General features: G+C 34.6%; 1 protein-coding gene across 2 annotated transcripts in view; it reads left to right on the top strand.

The window, feature by feature from the left end:
• LOC110575484 (bifunctional heparan sulfate N-deacetylase/N-sulfotransferase 3) overlaps positions 1-19167 on the top strand; it is a 160376-nt gene that overhangs the window by 135421 nt on the left and 5788 nt on the right. Inside the window, exons 8-11 of one of the 2 annotated variants that reach the window (XM_021684465.1) lie at positions 3756-3879; positions 6657-6831; positions 9855-10025; positions 11408-11517. In XM_021684465.1, the coding sequence (XP_021540140.1) occupies positions 3756-3879; positions 6657-6831; positions 9855-10025; positions 11408-11517 (580 nt within the window). The remainder of the gene's footprint in view (positions 1-3755; positions 3880-6656; positions 6832-9854; positions 10026-11407; positions 11518-19167) is intronic. The other variant, XM_021684466.1, reaches the window with a different exon arrangement.

Below are 19167 nucleotides of genomic sequence, written 5' to 3'. Positions count from 1 at the left end.
AATGCCAGACATACATGCTGTATCCTGCATGATAAATTATTTGGGGCTCTTGGATTCTGGCTTCACAGAAAACAGCCATTTCAGCCATATGCCTTTCTGAGGGGAATACCTTCTTTCTCCTCATTTGTCCAAAAATAACTGGGGAAGATTTTATGTAATGTACACAGAGAGTTTAGCCTATTCATTTTCTCTTGGTCCCATTTGCCAATATCAATTTGAAAACAATAACAAATATGGTAAAAACTTTTCTCATCCTTATTTATTTCATTTGTCTGTATCTATTTAAAGTCAAGAGACAACTAGAAAAACATTTAAACTGAAGTCTCTTCAGGAACTCCCACTGTCATTACTGATCACATCTCTCTGAAGCTTGGCATATCAAATTCACTTCAGAAATCTCTGCAGGAAGTGCATCCTCTTGTTTCCTGCTAGATGTGCAGACATTTTAAAATCAGGGTTAGATGGCAGAACCATTACTTGCCATCTTAAACTCGGCTGGGTTTCCAAATGTTTCGTTACAATTGTATATGACATTTACCTTTGGAATAAAATTTTTTATCTCCTTTTTATAGAAACTAAATTTTTTCCCAGTTTTGTAGTGGTATAGTTTACATGCAATAAAATTCACCAATTTTAGTGCAAATTTTGATCAATTTTGACAATTGTGCACAGTTGTATAACCACATTGACACTTCTGTCTCAAAAAAAACCAAAAAACAGGGGCGCCTGGGTGGCTCAGTTGGTTAAGCGACTGCCTTCGGCTCAGGTCATGATCCCGGGGTCCTGGGATCGAGTCCCGCATCGGGCTCCCGGCTCGGCGGGGAGCCTGCTTCTCCCTCTGACCCTCTCCCCTCTCATGCTGTTTCTCTCCTGCTCACTCTCTAATAAATAAATAAATAATCTTTAAAAAAAAAAAACCAAAAAACAAAAACACATTTCTGTCTCCCTAAAAAGTTTCTCCATCCACATCCCTTTGCAGTCAATGCCCCTCCCAATCCCCAGTCACAGGAAACTACTTTCTGCTACTACAGTTTTGCTTTTTTTAGACTTTCATATAAATGGAAGCATAAAATGTGCAATCTTTTGTGTTTGACTTCTTTCACTTAAGATAATGCTTTTGAGATTCATCCATGTTACTATGTATAGCAATATTTTATGAAATTGATTTTTTAAATGGAGAAACATCTTCTGATCAGTTTCATAAAAATTAAACAGCTTCATTTTAACTTTAGTTTTTATCAAAGGCATTTTTCTGAATAATTTTGCATAGATGTATAGTCTTCTGCATATTCAGATATTTTTAGTGTTGAAACTGACAAAAAATAAAACAAGCTTTATGGATAGTTATTTGAATGGGTGTGTCTATGATTAAGTGGTTGTTTTATACACATACACACATTATACACATTCAAACACACACACACACAGAGAACAGTTTATTCAGACCCAAGAATATGTGAAGGTAAAGACAGAATTCAGAAACCACAAACTAACAATTTTTTGACCACTGATAAATTATATTATGCCTTTTACTGACTATATAAACAATTAGATATCTATTTTTTCAATTTGTCCTATTGATGCTGGTCATGCTATTAAAAGCAAACATGATTTAATACAATTCTTAAAACTCAGAAAAGAATGTTTCCAGTTGATCTAAGAAAGGAATTAATCTGTTTTCTTTTTTCACATAATGGTCATACTTCCTATCCTCACAAAGAGTTTATTCTTTTCAATTTTTTTAACGCGTTACTGAATTCTATCTCAGAAAAGTTGTTACTTTAAAAAATACTTGGGGCGCCTGGGTGGCTCAATCTATTAAGTGTCTGACTCTTGATTTTGGCTCAGGTCATGATCGCAGGGCTGCGAGGTAGAGCCCTGTGTCAGGCTCAGTGCTAGGCTTAAGATTCTCTCTTTCCTTCTCCCTCTGCCCCTCCCCCCACCACATGCACTCTCTCTCTCTCAAGTAAATAAATAAATATAAAAACTAAATAAATACCTTACTAATATTGAGATATGAAGCTACTTAAGTATTTCATATAGGTTATCTTCCTTGACCCTCCTGAAACCCTGATAGCTAAGTATTTTTCCCCCCACTACACAAATAAGAAAACTAAGCCTCAGGTTAGATATTTTTGTTCACATTCACACAATTGGTAAGTGTTAGAAATAAAAACCTGATCCTAGAATTTACCTGACTCTAAAGACCATGCTCAAGAAACCTTTATTCTACTCTGGATTTCAAGTAGGGAACATTTTTCCTCCAATAAATCTTAGATTTTGTTCCACATTTCTTTTAAGTCATGATTCTCAAAGTTTACTGAATCAGAAAGTCTGGGATAGGGCTCAGTTCTCTGTTTAACAAGCCTTCCAGGTTAATCTAAGGCATGCTAAAGTGTGAGAACCACTGTTTTAGGTCAGGCTTGTGAAGAACATTTTTATTTTGTATACCATAGATAACTATGTTTCATTCCCTATAGTTACCCATGTATACAGATAGAATGTTCATTGTTTGGCAAAGATAGTAATCTAGGAACACAGCCTCTTTCAATTCACTGTTTTAGACAATTTTGCTATTGAAAGAGTTATTTTAACAACTTTTCTGTTTTAAATACAACATTAAATAAATCTTGTCAGAGAGATAAGAATTTTCAAAATTTAATATTTAATATAAATTTAATTTATTACTAAGCAAAATTAGAACAGTGATTTCTCCAACTGAGAAAAATATTATAAGGCTGTGTCTGAAGACCATTGCTAGCTATTGACCTGGAATATAATTAACAGGTCCCTCTCCATCAGATTGTATAATAATGTAAATCACATTAGAGCAGAGAAGTGAAAACTAGAATCTTAGGAATACTGAATACATGGACCAGAAATATTATGATTTTACAAACACAGTTACAGTTACAAGCACCTGATTAAATTTTAGGCAAACTGAACTCAAATTGCCTCACTTTTTCTCGTGCAATCTAAGCTATACCCTTTAGTTCATAATTTAGGCTCTAATACACTAATTTTACAGTTTATAACACTGCTCATTTTGAAAAAAAATCACACCCTTGATTCCTAATAGTCACAAATCTATATGGGCACCTGTGATATGCCATTCTCTTTCCAAAACTGCAGATTTTATAAGTTATGTCACTAAGAAAGGACACAATTTTTTTTCAAAAAAATGATTTCTGACATCACTTTTTAGAAGTACATTCAAATTTTAAAAAAAACTTGTTGAAAGTTTAAACTCTGTCTCAAATTTAATAATCTCTCTTGGGCCTCAGGAAGAACTTTCTAGGAGAACCCAAGTACTGGTTTTGGTGATGTAATATCTTATATGAAACAATGGTATCTTTCATTTATATAATGCTTTATTAATATCAAAATATCTTCAGGCACAATACGACATGTCATCCTCAGAGAAAGCTTATGAAATAAGCAAGGCAGGTGATTTTCTACTGATAAAGCCAAGACAAAGAGAAGCTAAAAGCCAAAGTCACAAACCAAATCAGTGATAGAGATGTGGTCAAACAGTTCCCCCAGCGGGCCTCTTCTCGTCACATCATACTTATCTCCAGTTTTTTAGAATTTGCTTCTTTTAAAATGCTGGTGATCTATTCAGTTTAATTCAAGGAGTACTAATAGGTATCTGTTTGGATCATTACAATACTTAGTTTATTAATGATTTTGAAATGCTAATAGTAGGAAACTTTGTTTTCATTTCTTTAATTTCTAAACCTCTATTGTCTTTTCAGGAACCACTGCTTTGTATTTGTTCCTGGTTATGCATCCTTCCATCTTTAGTAACTCCCCCAGCCCAAAAACCTTTGAGGAGGTACAGTTCTTTAATAGAAATAACTACCACAGGGGGATTGATTGGTAAGATGGGTTATTAGTATAAATCTAAAAGTATATGTACTGTGCACAGTATAAAATTAGTGCTAATATTTATAAACATATAAGTTTGTAGCCACAAACAAAAGTTATCCTCTGTGTCTTGGAAATGGATTGAATAAAATGAAGAAGCACAGAAATTATTTATAAGAAACTTTTCTCAGTTTGTTGAGGGACTTGTCACCTCAAGAGGCCCATATGTAATTTCAATTTGCATTAATTATCTTTGATGGTAATTACAGATATAAAGTCAGAGAAATACCCTAACCCCAGGAATTTCATTCCTCTCCACTCTTAAGAAAATACTTTCATAGCTTTCTCTTCTTGTGTACTTTGCATTACAGTGATGCTACAGTCCACGTACATAATTTTCTATTTTGCTTTGGCATAAAAGGTAAATAAATAGAACTAGAAATGTGTATATATTTTATAAGTGATGAAAACTATAATAAAGCTATCAACAATATACAAAATTTAATTTTTGGTCTTTGAATTGAAACTGGAACTATATCAACCATCTGAGGAAAATAGTTAAATTAAAAGTTAAAATGTCAAATATACACAAAATACAGTAATATAGTAGGAATAGATACTGCACATGAACATGTTAATAATAAAATATATCTAGAAGTCTTGCTGTTAAAGTAGAAATTCTAGGCAGACAGTGATATAAAAGAGTGGAATTATTATAATAATTCCAGAGCATGAACATAAACATTTTGCATGTATTTTAGCATAAAGAGTTGTTATATATTAACTTACGTTGTCAGATTGCATGATCTCAATTTTATAAGTATCAACCCCCTCGAGAGTTGCTTGTGTGTAGTCCAAAAGGAAAGAAATGTGTTGAGTATAATTTGAGCAGCTACTAGGATTTACATATATTCTAATTGTAATATCCTTCACTGCCAATTCTTCAGTACAGGACTTGATATTGATTAATTGTGTCATGTTAAATAACAACTGTGAGAATCAAGAAAGCATCAACTACTTCAGCTGCTATTTGACCAGTGACTCAAATATATATGCCTGTATATGGTAGAATAAATCTACATTAATATCAGGACTAAAGGGAGTGATGAAAAACTGCTTTAAAAGTGGAGAGGAATGTAATACTTGGACAAGAATTGGACCCTGCTTTTTCCATGAGCCTCTGGGGCCAGGCAAAATCAACACATTATAGGTCCAAGATCCAAAACTGCATGAGGAAGTTTTTAAGGCCTAAACTGTTCCAGGTATAAAGAGAACTGCTGGGAAAGTGGGACTATTTTTAGAAACTAAAAGCTATCAGAATTCAGTACTTTCTGCCCTTCTTTTGTGGCTTTCAGAGCCTTTCTCAGAATAAGCATGGCTAAGACAAGCTTAGAGCAAATAAGATACCACTAGACACTTGGGATAACCTTAGCATCCCTGGAACCAAGGTGAGCATCTAAATTAAGAAGTATCTTAAAATTTGGCACTTTCTGTAAATAGATTATACACAACATATAGCAGATCAAACTTCCCAGAAATTTTTATAAATCTGCTTCCACCTAAAAGGATGCCAGAATGACATATTACCAAGGCAATTTCCAGGAAACATAAAAGGATTTCTTTACTGTCCTGAGTTTCAAGACATTACTTTGTTGTGCCAGCCAAACTTTGCAATATGTTAACAACTGGAATCCTACCAGAAGCTTTATCATGTGAGATGACTAAAAGAAAACAACATACGGCATCAAGAAGTCATCACATAAATGTTAATGACTCTCTTGTTCAATAATTATTGAACTACCGTGTTTTGGTAGCCCAAAGTTTTGGTGGCTTATAAATTGAAGAGGGTGGGAGTGGAGGTTGAAGAAGCCATTATGATCAAATGTAAGAAACCCTAGAAGTTAAATTTGCATGTGCTCTCTAAAAAGGCTCTTTTTCCTTTAAAAGTTTGTCCTCAGGGCCTCAGAAATATACATTATCACGTGCTGAATTAGTTTATATTTGACAGCTTTTGTACAGATGGGACATTATACAAAATCTATTATGTCCTACACTTCTCTGCTTAAGGCTTCAGGTATTCCTGTGTTCACTCTGCTAGTGATTTACATTCTCAGCCCGCTTAAGGATATTGGGATATTTGATAGGATTTTACATTTGGAAATATGTACATACTTTTTAAACTTTTATAAATATTCTAAAGAATATAGTGGCTCTAAATGGAGAAAAAGTTAAGCAAATAGGTGATGTTTACACCAGATGTGTTCTGTCCTTTAACATTGTATAGTTGAATGCAACCACAGCACAACACATTAGTGGAAATGAAATTATTTCACTTGTGATAAAGTAAAAAAAAAATTGTCTAAGTCCTTTTTAAATATCTTTGAACATATCATCTGTTTTGATCAAATTTTCCTTCTGTTTGAGCACTCACATTTTTCTCTGTAAAATATTTCTGCATTTAGATGCATTTTATATAGTTAGTTAAATTGATTATTGTTCCAATTCAATCATCCTATGTCTACATTTTTGCTATCTCCTGATAGTAAGCAAAACAAAAAGAAAACAAAAAGCAAAACAAAAAGAAAACGTATTTAGAGAAGCATTCTCAAATTACATTAGTAGAGTCCTGTATACTTTTCCCTTACTAACTATAAGGAACATATGCCTTATAGAAAAAGGCCTTTGTTTAGGAAACAAATGAATTTGTTCCTAAAGGGATACCTTTAACATCTATAGTCACCAGAGTTGAGTATAAACCAGTCTTATTTTGAGAAATATTCCTTTTCTAGGTATATGGATTTCTTCCCAGTCCCATCTAACGTCACCACTGACTTCCTGTTTGAAAAGAGTGCCAATTACTTCCACTCAGAGGAAGCTCCTAAAAGAGCAGCTTCTCTGGTCCCCAAAGCCAAGATCATCACGATCCTCATTGACCCTTCAGATCGAGCATATTCCTGGTATCAGGTAAGAATACTACAGACAGAATCTAACAGGTAAGAAGGGGAGTATGAAGAAGGGAGGATGGTTTGCAGCAATAGCAATCACCTCAGGTCTCAATAAGAGATTTGCTAGTTTTATATCTGCATAAAAGTGGACAGAGTTTTCTTTCTTTCTGGAGAAACTAATGTTCTCCTTAAGTTTTTATTAATTTTGCATTAATTTCATAAAATTTATTAATAAAATGAAAATATAACAAAATAGTATGTTATTTGTATGTATATCTGTGCTTCTACACATCTGCATTTTGAAAAAATAGACTGAAAAATAGACTAAGGGTCCCTTTTCCTTGGAAACTATAAAGTTGAGGTAAATGTGAAATGCTGTATTCAGAAACCCCTTACCTGTTATTAGGCTAGGATAACTTCTAAAAAAGAGGTCTACACCAAGACACATAATAGTTAAAATGGCAAAAGGTAGTGATAGAGGGAGAATTTTTGAAGCAGCAAGAGAAAAGAAAACAGTTACATACAAGGAAAACACCATAAATCTATCAGCTGATTTTTCAGCAGAAACCAGAAGGGAGTTGCATGATACATTCAAAGTACTGAAAAGAAAAAACCTACAACCAAGAATAATCTGCCCAGCAAGTTTATCATTCAGAATAGGAGAGATAGTTTCCCAAACAGAAGTTAAAGGAGTTCATCACCATTAAATCAATGCTTACAAAAAACATTAAAGGGAATTCTTTGGGTGGAAAGTAAAGGCCATAAACAAAAGTAAGAAAATTATGAAAGGAAAAAATTTCACAGGTAAATGCAAACATACAATTAAGATTGTAGGTTAATCACTTATAAAACGAATATAGAGGTTAAAGCACAAAAGCAGTAAAGTCAATTATACCTACAAAAATCAGTCAAGGGATTCACAAAATAAAAGGATGATGACTGTGGTATCATATACATAAAACATGATGGAGGGAATAAAAATTTAGCATCTTTAAAATGGGCTCAAATTTAAGCAACCATCATCCTAATATAGACTGCTATATGCATAAGATGTTATATATGAGCCTAATGGTAACCATAAATCAAAAACCTATAACAGATACGCAAAAAAATAAAGAGAAAGAATCCAAGCATAACAAGAAAGAAAGCCATCAAACCACAAAGGAAGACAGCAAGAGAAGAAACGAGAAGAGAAGAACTACAAGAACAATCTCAAAACAAGTAACAAAATGGCAATAAGTACACACCTATAAATAATTACTTTAAATGTAAATGCACTAAGTGCTCCAATCAAAAGACATTGGTGATTGAATGGATAAAAAAGCAAGATCTATCTATATGCTACCTGCAAGAGACTCACTTCAGACTTAAAGACACATACAGATTGAAAGTGAAGGGATGGAAAAGCATTTAACATGCAAAAAGAAAGCTGGGGAAGCAATGCTTCTTACATCAGACAAAATAAACTTTAAAACAAAGACTGTAACAAGAGATAAAGAAGGATACCACATAATGACAAAGGTAATAACCAAAAACAAAACAATAAAACCAAAAACTCCTTATCTGAATCTCTGCACCTGGGTTGGAAATAAGGCTGCTTCTCTGTATTAAAGTGAATGCACATAGCTCTGATCTTCCAGACAAGTGTAGTATGTTCCATTCCCACTGATAGGATTTCAAAAAGATAATTCATGACAACCTAGGATATTAGAGAATAAAGTTTCTTAGCACTGGGTCCTTTTGTTATTTAACAAAAGTAGTTTTTCCAGATTCAAAAAAGGAAGAACAGATTGTCAGGAAAGGTTTTGTGCCGGGGACAGAGTAGGAAAAGGTCATAATAAAGCAGATGGGATCTTAGATAGGCATGTTGACAATAATCTGCATAATAGGAAGTGAGACATCCTGGAAAGCTGAAATCCACAACTCCACACTAAGCATTGATGCCAAACTCCTACAGCCATCTATTAAATCACAGTATACAGCAAATTGCAAATTGACTGATTAGATTTTGTGTCTTTTACCTTTTCCACCAGGTATCTAGAGAAAAGAGAAATAAGCCTTAATTGACTCAAAGAGAAAAGAAAATTGGAACTTGGCAACCACTTAGCCCCTGAAAAATTGAGAATTTACCATAAAGGGAGATTTCAAGGCTGTAAGCTAACAAAATGTCCTAAATATTACAAATAAATCACTCTATGGTGGCAAAATGCAGGCTTTAACAAAGTCTAGTAGTGGTTGTAGTATAGTAATTTGAATCTCAATTGCAGCAAATTTGCTATTCAACTAGATGTGGTAAGCATCCACAAACCTACCACTAAGCCTGAATATTTATTGGTCAATTTAGGGAAAAGGTGATTTCCTCAAACCCATGGGCCTCAGCCTGAGCCATTATGAAACACTTTCCTATTTGGATTGCTGCTTTCTGCATTTCTGTACAATAAATGATTCTGATTCATCACAAAGGAAGGTTACCATTAGGTAAAATAATCTTGGCTTTTAGATGCTAGGTGGTATGTGATAAAAGCTGTGGATTTCAGATAATGTACGTGTCAGAGTTTTCAGTAGTTTCTCCATTCAAAATAGCCAGTAGGGCTTTTCTAATCTAAAACTGCATTAATAGACGGAGCAAAACTATATAGCAGAACTAGCAGAGTGCTTGTGTATTACGGATATTCAATGGATATAACAAATGTTTTGCTTATGGGCTGCAAAGGGGGCATTAATGCAACTTTCAAAAGTTTACTTTCAGAATAAATACATACACTAAGGAAAAAAAACTCAGTAAAGTTGGTTAAGGAGGCCTATCAATAAGAATTCAGCCTCTCCCAAGTAATTTCTCAAAAAAGATACCTTCATCAGTGTCATAACTTTAAATCCTGATGCTCCAAGCAAACATTTTCATCCTTTATTAATTTCAAAACAAATAACTCTCCAGCAGTGAGTCGCTCCTTCCTTTAGCTTCGAGACTTGTCACAGAGATTGGTTTTTAATTATTCATGCCTATGGTTCAAGTTAGTTTAATTATCCACCTTTTCATCATAGCATCAGCGATCGCATGAAGACCCCGCAGCTCTGAAGTTTAGCTTCTACGAAGTGATCTCAGCTGGGCCCCGTGCACCCTCCGAGCTTCGAGCCTTGCAGAAGAGATGTTTGGTCCCAGGGTGGTATGCCAGCCACATCGAGAGATGGCTTGTTTATTTCCCTCCTTTTCAGGTATGGAGCAATAAGAATTTACATCATGTTACAATCTCATTAAGTTGATGACTTTGCCTCTAGGATAGAGGAAATTTTTACTCATTAAAACATTACTAGCTTTTACTCTGTAGTTGTACATAAGACTGTGGCAAAGAATACTGGTTAGGCAGAGGTAGACCAACTGCTTAATTTTCTTTCTAAAAGTATTTCAGAATATTCTCCCTGCTGTATTTTCTAGTGCATGCCCATCCTGATTGTAAAGAGCTTCAAAAGCTTCATATCCCTGATTCTTATTCTGCCCATAAAGCTTGAGAACCTCTTAACCAAATAAGGCAAATATTGTTTTGCTTAATTGTCATTATTTCCCTTTGAACCACCTTGCTGAATTTTTCATGAGCCCTATGTTTTTCCTGCCTTCCTTGCTTCTCTCTTTTGCCAGGCACCAACCTAGATTATAAACTCAGCCCCTATATTGGATTGCATAAAGCAGTCCAGTCACACAGACATGGTGCTTGCCTGTGTGTCTAGATTCACTGTCCAACGTGATAGCTGCTGCCACATCTGGCTATTTAAATTTGTATTAAAATTACATGAAATTAAAAAGTCAGTTTCTCAATCACATTAGCCACATCTTAAATGCTCAATAGCTACCTGTTAGACACCACAACTTAGAACACGCCCATGGTCACAAAACATTTTAGTGAACAATGCCAATCTAGACTAAACAGAAATACTGGAGAAGAGGGATGAGCAAAAAGGAAGAACAGATTGTGGTCGCTTTGTGGTCCTCCATCATGGTCTCCTGGCATTTTATTTTCTGGCCACCTGCCTCCTTCCCTAGAGTAACACGCAAATTCTTCCCCTTCGTCAGTTGAGGAACTTCTGTCCACATTCAGGTTCTCTAGGAGCCTTGCCTTTTTTTCCAAATGGATTATCTAACTATTTCTTAAAACTTTACAGTGCTACTCCTTTGAATGGACTCATGGAGAATGACATGTCCTTTGCCTCATTACACCTGGTGTTATTCCAACATTTCTTCTTTTCTACAGTGCTCCTTCCCAGCTTGAATGATGGAATCATTGTTTGCTTAGTTTCCATTTGTGATTTTGTAGTCACGTTTCTTAAGCTCTTTTGGTTCCCTCAAATGGCTTTCTTGTTTTCATAATATTTTCGGGACTTCTCAGATTACAAAAACATGAGTGCATTTAACTAGTGTGATTTATTTCTTATTCCAGGCCATTAATTAGAAGGGCCTGGTTAAGTCTAACAACAATGTGTGCAAATCCCCTCAGTAGAATGTCTCTCATTGAATAAATTCAAGAGTGCAGGAATTTTTTATTATACAGTTACACAACTTTTTTCAATGTGCATTGTCTTTTTTTCCCCCTTTGGTAACTTAGTTGCTAATTATTGATGGGCAACAGCTAAGGATGGATCCTGCTACAGTGATGGATGAAGTACAGAAATTTCTAGGAGTCTCTCCTCATTATAATTACTCTGAAGCTTTAACGTAAGTTTATATTCTTTTTTTTTTTTTTAAAGATTTTATTTATTTATTTGAGACAGAGAGAATGAGAGACAGAGAGCATGAGAGGGAGGAGGGTCAGAGGGAGAAGCAGACTCCCTGCCGAGCAGGGAGCCTGATGTGGGACTCTATCCCGGGACTCCAGGATCATGACCTGAGCCGAAGGCAGTCGCTTAACCAACTGAGCCACCCAGGTGCCCCGTAAGTTTATATTCTAATTAACTTATTGAAGTTTCAGGAGAGAATTGGTTTTTTAAAAATTGTAGTTTGGAGCTACAGCTATTATGTTAGCTGTTCCTTACATACTATTTTCTGATTAGCTTGACATTAACTACTTGGAAACAAACTTTCAACAGTGTGGCAAAGAAATGTCCTAAATCCTCTGTTGATTTCTAACTATGAAATATTTTCCCCTAGAAGGAAAGTAGAGAAGCAAAGTAATTATAAATCTTAAAACCAGCAATTAACCACAAAAGAGGCTACTTAAGTCGGTAAGTGCTGAGCCTGTTTAACAGACAATAGGAGGAACTTGGTAGAAGCATAAAGAGATGACTAACTAGATGCTTTATGAACTCTCTCCTCTGTCTTTTGTGCAATTTTCAAAAACAATGTCATGCAGCAAAAAATCACCCAATAGGTGACTGAACTGGCAGAGAGAGATGTGCTCTTACACATACTTCCATTTTTTGCTTCTGTGTTTTTACTCACTGTGTTATCTGACCCTGTCACCTCTTCTTCAGGGGGCCAAAGCAATTACAGCTCTGGTTGGGTTTTCTTTTGCTCCTTTTTTTCTGATTTGCTTAGGTAACTGACTCCATCTCGGCCAGGAAGAGGATAAGGCAAGAGAAGCGTTAGGATTTAATGAGGCACTAGCTCTCAGGTCCATGCAAATGCCTAAGAGAGAGTGCCTCCTGAAATTTTGCACCCCACGTACCTCTCTTACCTTACCTTAATCCTGACTTTGGACTCCATTTAGCATTTTAAATAAGACCTCCATCTTACTTTGTCCACAATTATGGTTGGCAATCAAATTTCTGAGGGTTGTGTTTGTTCCTATTTCCCATGCCTACAGCAACTGGAAGATACTAAGTTGGATGGGCCATGGACCTGACCCCCACTATAACACTGTCTTTTTTAATTTTAGGGTCATAGACTGAGCTTTAAAGAAACTGACACGAGGTGTTATGGAATTCTTCCATTGTATTTCTCATTATAAAACTCATTTCTATAGATCAACTGATTTTCTCTTTTTATTGTACGTTTTATCTTATAGCAAGTTACAAGTTGTGAGAGGCAGGATTCCTTTACCTTTCAACATCCCTTATGACAAAGATTGGCAGAAAAACATCAAATACTACTTATGTCTTGAACAAATCATATGTAGAGACATATGTAAGAAAGACATTTTGGTATGGAGGACAAAGGAACTTGGCTTTTGAGCATCCTTCCCAAGAGCCATTTACTTTGTTGTTACTAGTAACCTTCTGACCTCTGTGTTTTTATACTACGAGTACTATTAGAGCTTTGTAGAGTTTAGTTCAAGTACTAACACAGACTCTACTCGCCTTAGGTATTTAACTTTCAGCTTGACTTTAAAGAAACCTGAGTGATTTTAGTTTGCAGTTAGAAATTCAAGTCCACTTTCTGCTTCATATCTTTTTAAAGTATCTCTTAGAAAAGAAAGCTTTTATTTTCTAAACAGTTTTCTATTTCAAGTTGGTTTATCTTTGGGTCTTTTTTATAGAGCATATAGCAAAACATTGTATTTCAGAAAAAAGAAGTGAAGTATTCTATAAAGACATAATCTCTTTTTTTTATGGAATGGTCCTTGACCTGCATGCTGTGTTATTTGTCCCCTTTGCATCCAGCTCAGCAGCAAGCTTTTTATTCACCTCCACAGTCAAGAAAAGGGAGTGTAAACTTAAGAGAAGTAATATCAAAGGAACATTCTATATACAAAGAACTGTGGATCACTTTGCACCTGGGATGTATCTGGCTAAAACTGCCTGTTATATGATTCTCTAGCCTGGTATGGGGCTCAGTGGGTGAAGCAGCAAGATAAGATATGTGTAGTCTCTGAAACCACAGCTTCTCGCCCTGCAGGGCTGCCCAAGTTCTCACCCTGCTGATAGAAATAATGTACAGCCATTCAGTTTCTTTTTAGATTTTCTTGTCAATCATCAGTTGGCCTTACACACATCAGCAGTGGAGCTGTTGTAGAATATTTGGAATTTCAGGTCATTGTCTTAGGTCTGAATTGGTGTACCTCCTCCTTCACCAAGCCCTTTACAGGTCCGAATCCTGCCCTGATAATTTAGTTACTCTTGTTAAAGTAACTGTACTGATAAATTTTTTCTGTGGTGCTTTGGACACGTTGAGGATGAGCAGGAGTCAAACAGAATGTATGTTCTCAGGAATGTCATTTATTGCTTCATATTTTTTCTGCTAGTGATAGTGAAGACTATCTCTCTGGTACTTAAAAAGAAATAATTAAAATCCTCTAAGAACGTACTGAACTGCAAACAGATATGAATTCTCAACTAACCACATAAAGCCAGTTTTTTTGCACAGAGAATAAATGAATGAAACTAGGTCTACACAAAGATTTTACTATACAGTCTTGGCATGAAAAAGTACTCCAATTTAAGCACTCTATAAACTGATTATTTTCAATATAAAAACAGTTTCAATTTCAAAACTATTTTCAAGAAAAATGGCAGTAAGTTTCCATTGTTAGAGTATTATTTATTCCTTTCCGCAATTGCTAAAGAAAGTATTCATGACTTCCAAATTTCATGCAGCCATTGGATAGTCTATGATGTCTCAAAAATGACTTAGTACTGTCATCATGAATTTTAAACGACATTTAATATGTAAAAAAAAAAAATTTCGTTTTCTTGGTCAGAGTGATGTGATTACGCAGTATAAGTTTTAAACAATATAAATGGGAACTTCTCATGCAATTAAGGAAATTAGTATTTTACAATTCTTGTTCAATATAACCTTCATGCCTAAATTGTAAATAGGATTGATATACTCACACTATTTTAGCTTTCATGTTATGTGTTACATAGTGTTTTAGGCTGACTGATCATTTGAGAGAAAGCAATAAAAATCATGTACTATGGAATTGTGCTAATTTATATAAACTAATTTATAAAAAATATAAACTTTTTATTTTTCCATGAACATATGCACTCACAATTACACGTAGCCATCAATGACCATGACAACAGGTTTCATATGTAGAAATACTAGTTAAATACCTGAATTTGACATCTTTACTTCCCAGTCAGTTAACCTCTTTCTTAACACAGATGAAACTGGACTGAGTTATATGAATTTTTAATATGAATTTACTATGAAAATTTCAATAAATGGACAATAAGAAGCTTACAAATAATTCAACTCCCAAGAGAAATGAAAACCTACATCCAACAAATACTTGTTCACAGAAGCATTATTAGTAATAGCCAGAAATTGATAACCCCATGGTGGGAACCACATGTGATTCCTACTTTGTTGGACTCTACTTCATAAATTTAAATTAACAGTTTATCATCCCACTGTCTACCCTGTGATTTTTTTTTTAAGGCTCATGTTTATTCAGTGTTCTCTGACATTGTGATTGTATGCTAGTGATACTACTTTTAGAATGCTCTTATGAAGTGAGGAATCAATGTGTTCAAAAGACAAAAAAATTTTTATAAATGAATGAATGAATGAATGAATGCCAAAAACTGGAACTAACCCAAATATCCATCACCTGGTAAATGGCATATCCACCCCAGAAAAAAAAAAAATGGGGGAAATTTCCAGAAAAGACAAATTAGAGACTGAAAGTAGATCAGTGCTAGCCTGGGCCTGGAGGTAATAGCAGGGATTGCTTCCAGTGGGCTCTAAGGAATTTGGGGGGATTATGGAAATGTTCTAATACTGGATTGTGGTGATAGTTATACAACTATATAAACTTGCTACAAATCACTTAATTGTATAAGATGAGTGTTATAAGTAAATTATACCTTAAAAAACTGTTACACATAAAATGGGTATCAGCGAAATGGCTCATTAAATCATAAAAGCATGTTTGTAAAGAGGAAACTGATTTAAAAAACAAAAACAAACAAAAAGTAACTTCTGTTTGTTCCATATTAGCAACACCTGAATGATGGTGTTTTGATTTTGAAATTTACCTGCATTGTTTGCAATTCACTATTCTCCCATGGAAATGCTATTTCAATCTAAAGGCATTTTAAACATACTTGAACTTCTAAGTATAATCTGAATATTCCCTAGGATTCACCTGCCCAAATGTTCCCAGTTGGATTCTGAATCATTGGAGAATTTCAATTGTCCCTGACTACAAGTCTCTTCCAGTTATTTCTAGACATCCCCAGGTGATATTCTATAGAAATTTAAGAACCAATCCATTCTTTTTTTTTTTTAAGATTGTATATATTTGAGAGAGAGAGAGAGAGAGGAGAGTGCACAAGTGGGAGGAGGGGCAGAGAGAGAGGGAGAAGCAGACTCCCTGCTGAGCACGGAGCCTGATGTGGTGCTCAATCCCAGGACCCCAGGATCATAACCTGAGCTGAAGACAGATGCTCAACAGACTGAGCCACCCAGGTGCCCCCCCCCCTTTTTAAGATTTTATTTATTTGAGTGAGAGAAGAATAAATCCATTCTTGTTTTACTCTAATTCTACAAAGTTCTATTGGATGACTATTATGTGAAAGACTCTGGGATACAATGATGAACAAAGTATCTCTACCTCCAGGAAGGGGTGGGTAACCAGAGGCGTAAACAACGCAAAAAATTTCCCCCAAAAGGTTCACTTCCTGAAGTCCTTTAAAGGAGGGTCCTAGCCATGACTAGTGCCTACACAAAGGTTTCTTGCTGTACCACCAGATATCAGTGGTACCAAGGTTAATCTTAAGAGGAACACTGATGATATTCTAAACAGATGTAGGGAGATCTTTCTCTGTTTTGTGTCAAGCTTCTTCACTTGAACTCTGAAATTGCATTGCTGATGTCTTCAAACTCATAAGGTCAACATCAATCCCTTCACCTCTAGCTCAAGTCACCTGGAAAATAAACATGATCACCCTTATGCCTTCTTCCTCTCCTTTTCTTTTCCACTCCAACACACTTATGCCATTGCCTTATGCATACAGATGCCTGGGCTACCTGCCAGCCACACATACACACACATACTTTTTCTCAGTAAAGCCCAGTGTGACAGCCTGCTGCATGAGATGTAACCAATTAACAGAGATGAAAGAAAAAACCCATTTTGTTCTGATTCTCCATTATATTATGTGTGAAGTTCAGTGTCTCTTAAGAAAACATCATTCTGTCAGATGGCTGCTCATTTTAACATAAGGCATATGTATGTTCCAGAGATGTATCTATAGTTAGGTATATTATCAAAAAAATAATAATAGTTGGTCTGGATTCTGAATTTTTATCACTTAAATACTTAAAATGAGCCAGAATTCAATTGTAGAAATTGCTAAGGACAAAATGTTTATGAAAAATACTATATCAATAGCAGACTTCCAGAAAGTGTGTCATATTAGAGCTTCCCAGCTTTCATGTACAGATTATTTAAATAATAGTCTTTTAAATGCTTTTTTTTCTTATACTTCTGAGTGTGGGACTACTTTAGTCAGTTGCCTTACTGATTCAAACAAGAATATAAATAACATGAAGACATATCATGTTGTGTCCTGATCTCACACAGTTGTGTCAGTAATCATGAGAAATAGGCTTTGCATAAGTGGGATGTGAATAATCCTTTAGTGTCTCTAATATCCAAACAAGTATAGAAGCAGAAATCTAGGTTTGCATTCTTTTCATACAGCTATGTTATAAAAGCCACAAGATTAGCTAGCTACATATACCTTCCAAATCACATCCATACATACACACACACATCCAATCACAGTATAATTTTAAATCAGTTTATTGATAGAAAATTCATATATAATAAAATCTACCCATTTTAACTATACATATTGATGACACAGAACACTTCCATTAACCCAAAAAGTTTCTTCATGCTCCTTTGCAGTCAATCCTTTCCCCTCACTCCTCACCCCCAGCAACCACTCATCTACTTTCTTTCATTTAGCATAGTGCTTTTGACATTCCTCCCTGTTGTTACATCTATCAGTAATTAGCTCTTTTTTATCATTGAGTAGTACTCCATTTTATGGATATACCACAATTTGTTCATCCTTTCACTGATAGACATAGAGTTGTTTCCATTTGAGGCTACTTACAAATATTTGTGTACAGATATTTGTATGCACATATAAATTCATTTTTCTTGGATATATACCTAAAAATGGGGTTGGTGGGTCAAATATTAATTATATATTTAAATATATAAGAAGCTTTCCAAAATGGCTATAATATTTTTAATTTCTACCAACAAGGTGTAACAGTTCTAATGGTGCCACATCTTTGCCAAAACTTGGTATTGGTCTTTTTAAATTGTCATTCTAGTGAGTGCATAGTGGTATTTCTTTTGTGATTTTAATTAGCATTTCCTTAATGATTAATTATGTTGAGCAAATTTTCATTTGTTTACTGGTCACTCACATATGTTTTCTGATGAAGTACTTGTGCTAATCTTTACCCAATCTCTATTGGTATTGTCATCTTTTTTTGTTGAGTTATATATTCTGAATACAAGTCCTTTATTAGTCCTATGTTTTACAAATACTATTGCTTAATCTATGACTTCTCTTTTCATTTTCTAAAGTATTTTAGAAAAACAAAGGTTTTAAATTTTGAGGTATTCAAAATTATCATTATTCTTCTTTTATCATTCATCCTAAGATATCTTTGCCTAAATCAAGATTACAAAACTTTTCTGTGTTTTTTTCCTTTTTACTTTCAAAATTTTTATAGTTTTACCTCTTAAGTCTAGGTCTATGATTGACTTCAGGTTAATTGTTAAATACAATGTAAGTGTGAATATTCATATTTTCCATAGAGATATCTAATTTTTCCAGTTTAATTTGTTTAAAACACTATTCTTTCCCAACAAATTTATTTGGCACCTGCTTTTGAAAATCAGTTGATTGGAGATGTGATGGTCTATTTCTGGACTCTATTTTCTTCCATTTATTCATTGGTGCAAATACCACACAGACCTGATTACTGCAGCATTATAGTAAATCTTAAAAGTCTATAGTATAAGATCTCCAACTTTGTTCTCCTTTTTCAAATTGTTTTAGCTTGGCTAGGTCCTTCGCATTTCCATATACATTTTAAAATCCTCTTTTCAATTCCTAAAAATTCCATTGCAGTTTTGATTGGAATCATACCGAATCCATAGATAAATTTGGAGAGAGATGATATTTTCAAAATACTTAGTGTTTTGATCTATAAACATGGTATAGCCCTCTTTGTTTATGTCTTCTACAATTCCTCTTAACAATCAATGCTTTGTAGTTTTCAGTGTCAGATCTTGCACATATTTTATGTTAAAAATTTTTCCCTAGGTATTTCACATTTTTAGGCTAACTTAAATGTGTTATTTTTGGTTGCCAGTTGTTCACTGCTCATACTATGATTTTAAGAAAAAGTCAGAAACAGTATTCTGGGTAGTGTGGATTTAAAAAC

Source organism: Neomonachus schauinslandi, chromosome 2 (assembly GCF_002201575.2).
Source record: "Neomonachus schauinslandi chromosome 2, ASM220157v2, whole genome shotgun sequence".
Lineage (NCBI taxonomy): Eukaryota > Metazoa > Chordata > Mammalia > Carnivora > Phocidae > Neomonachus > Neomonachus schauinslandi.
Note: the sequence above shows the minus strand (reverse complement) of the source record. Positions and strands in the feature narration are given on the sequence as shown.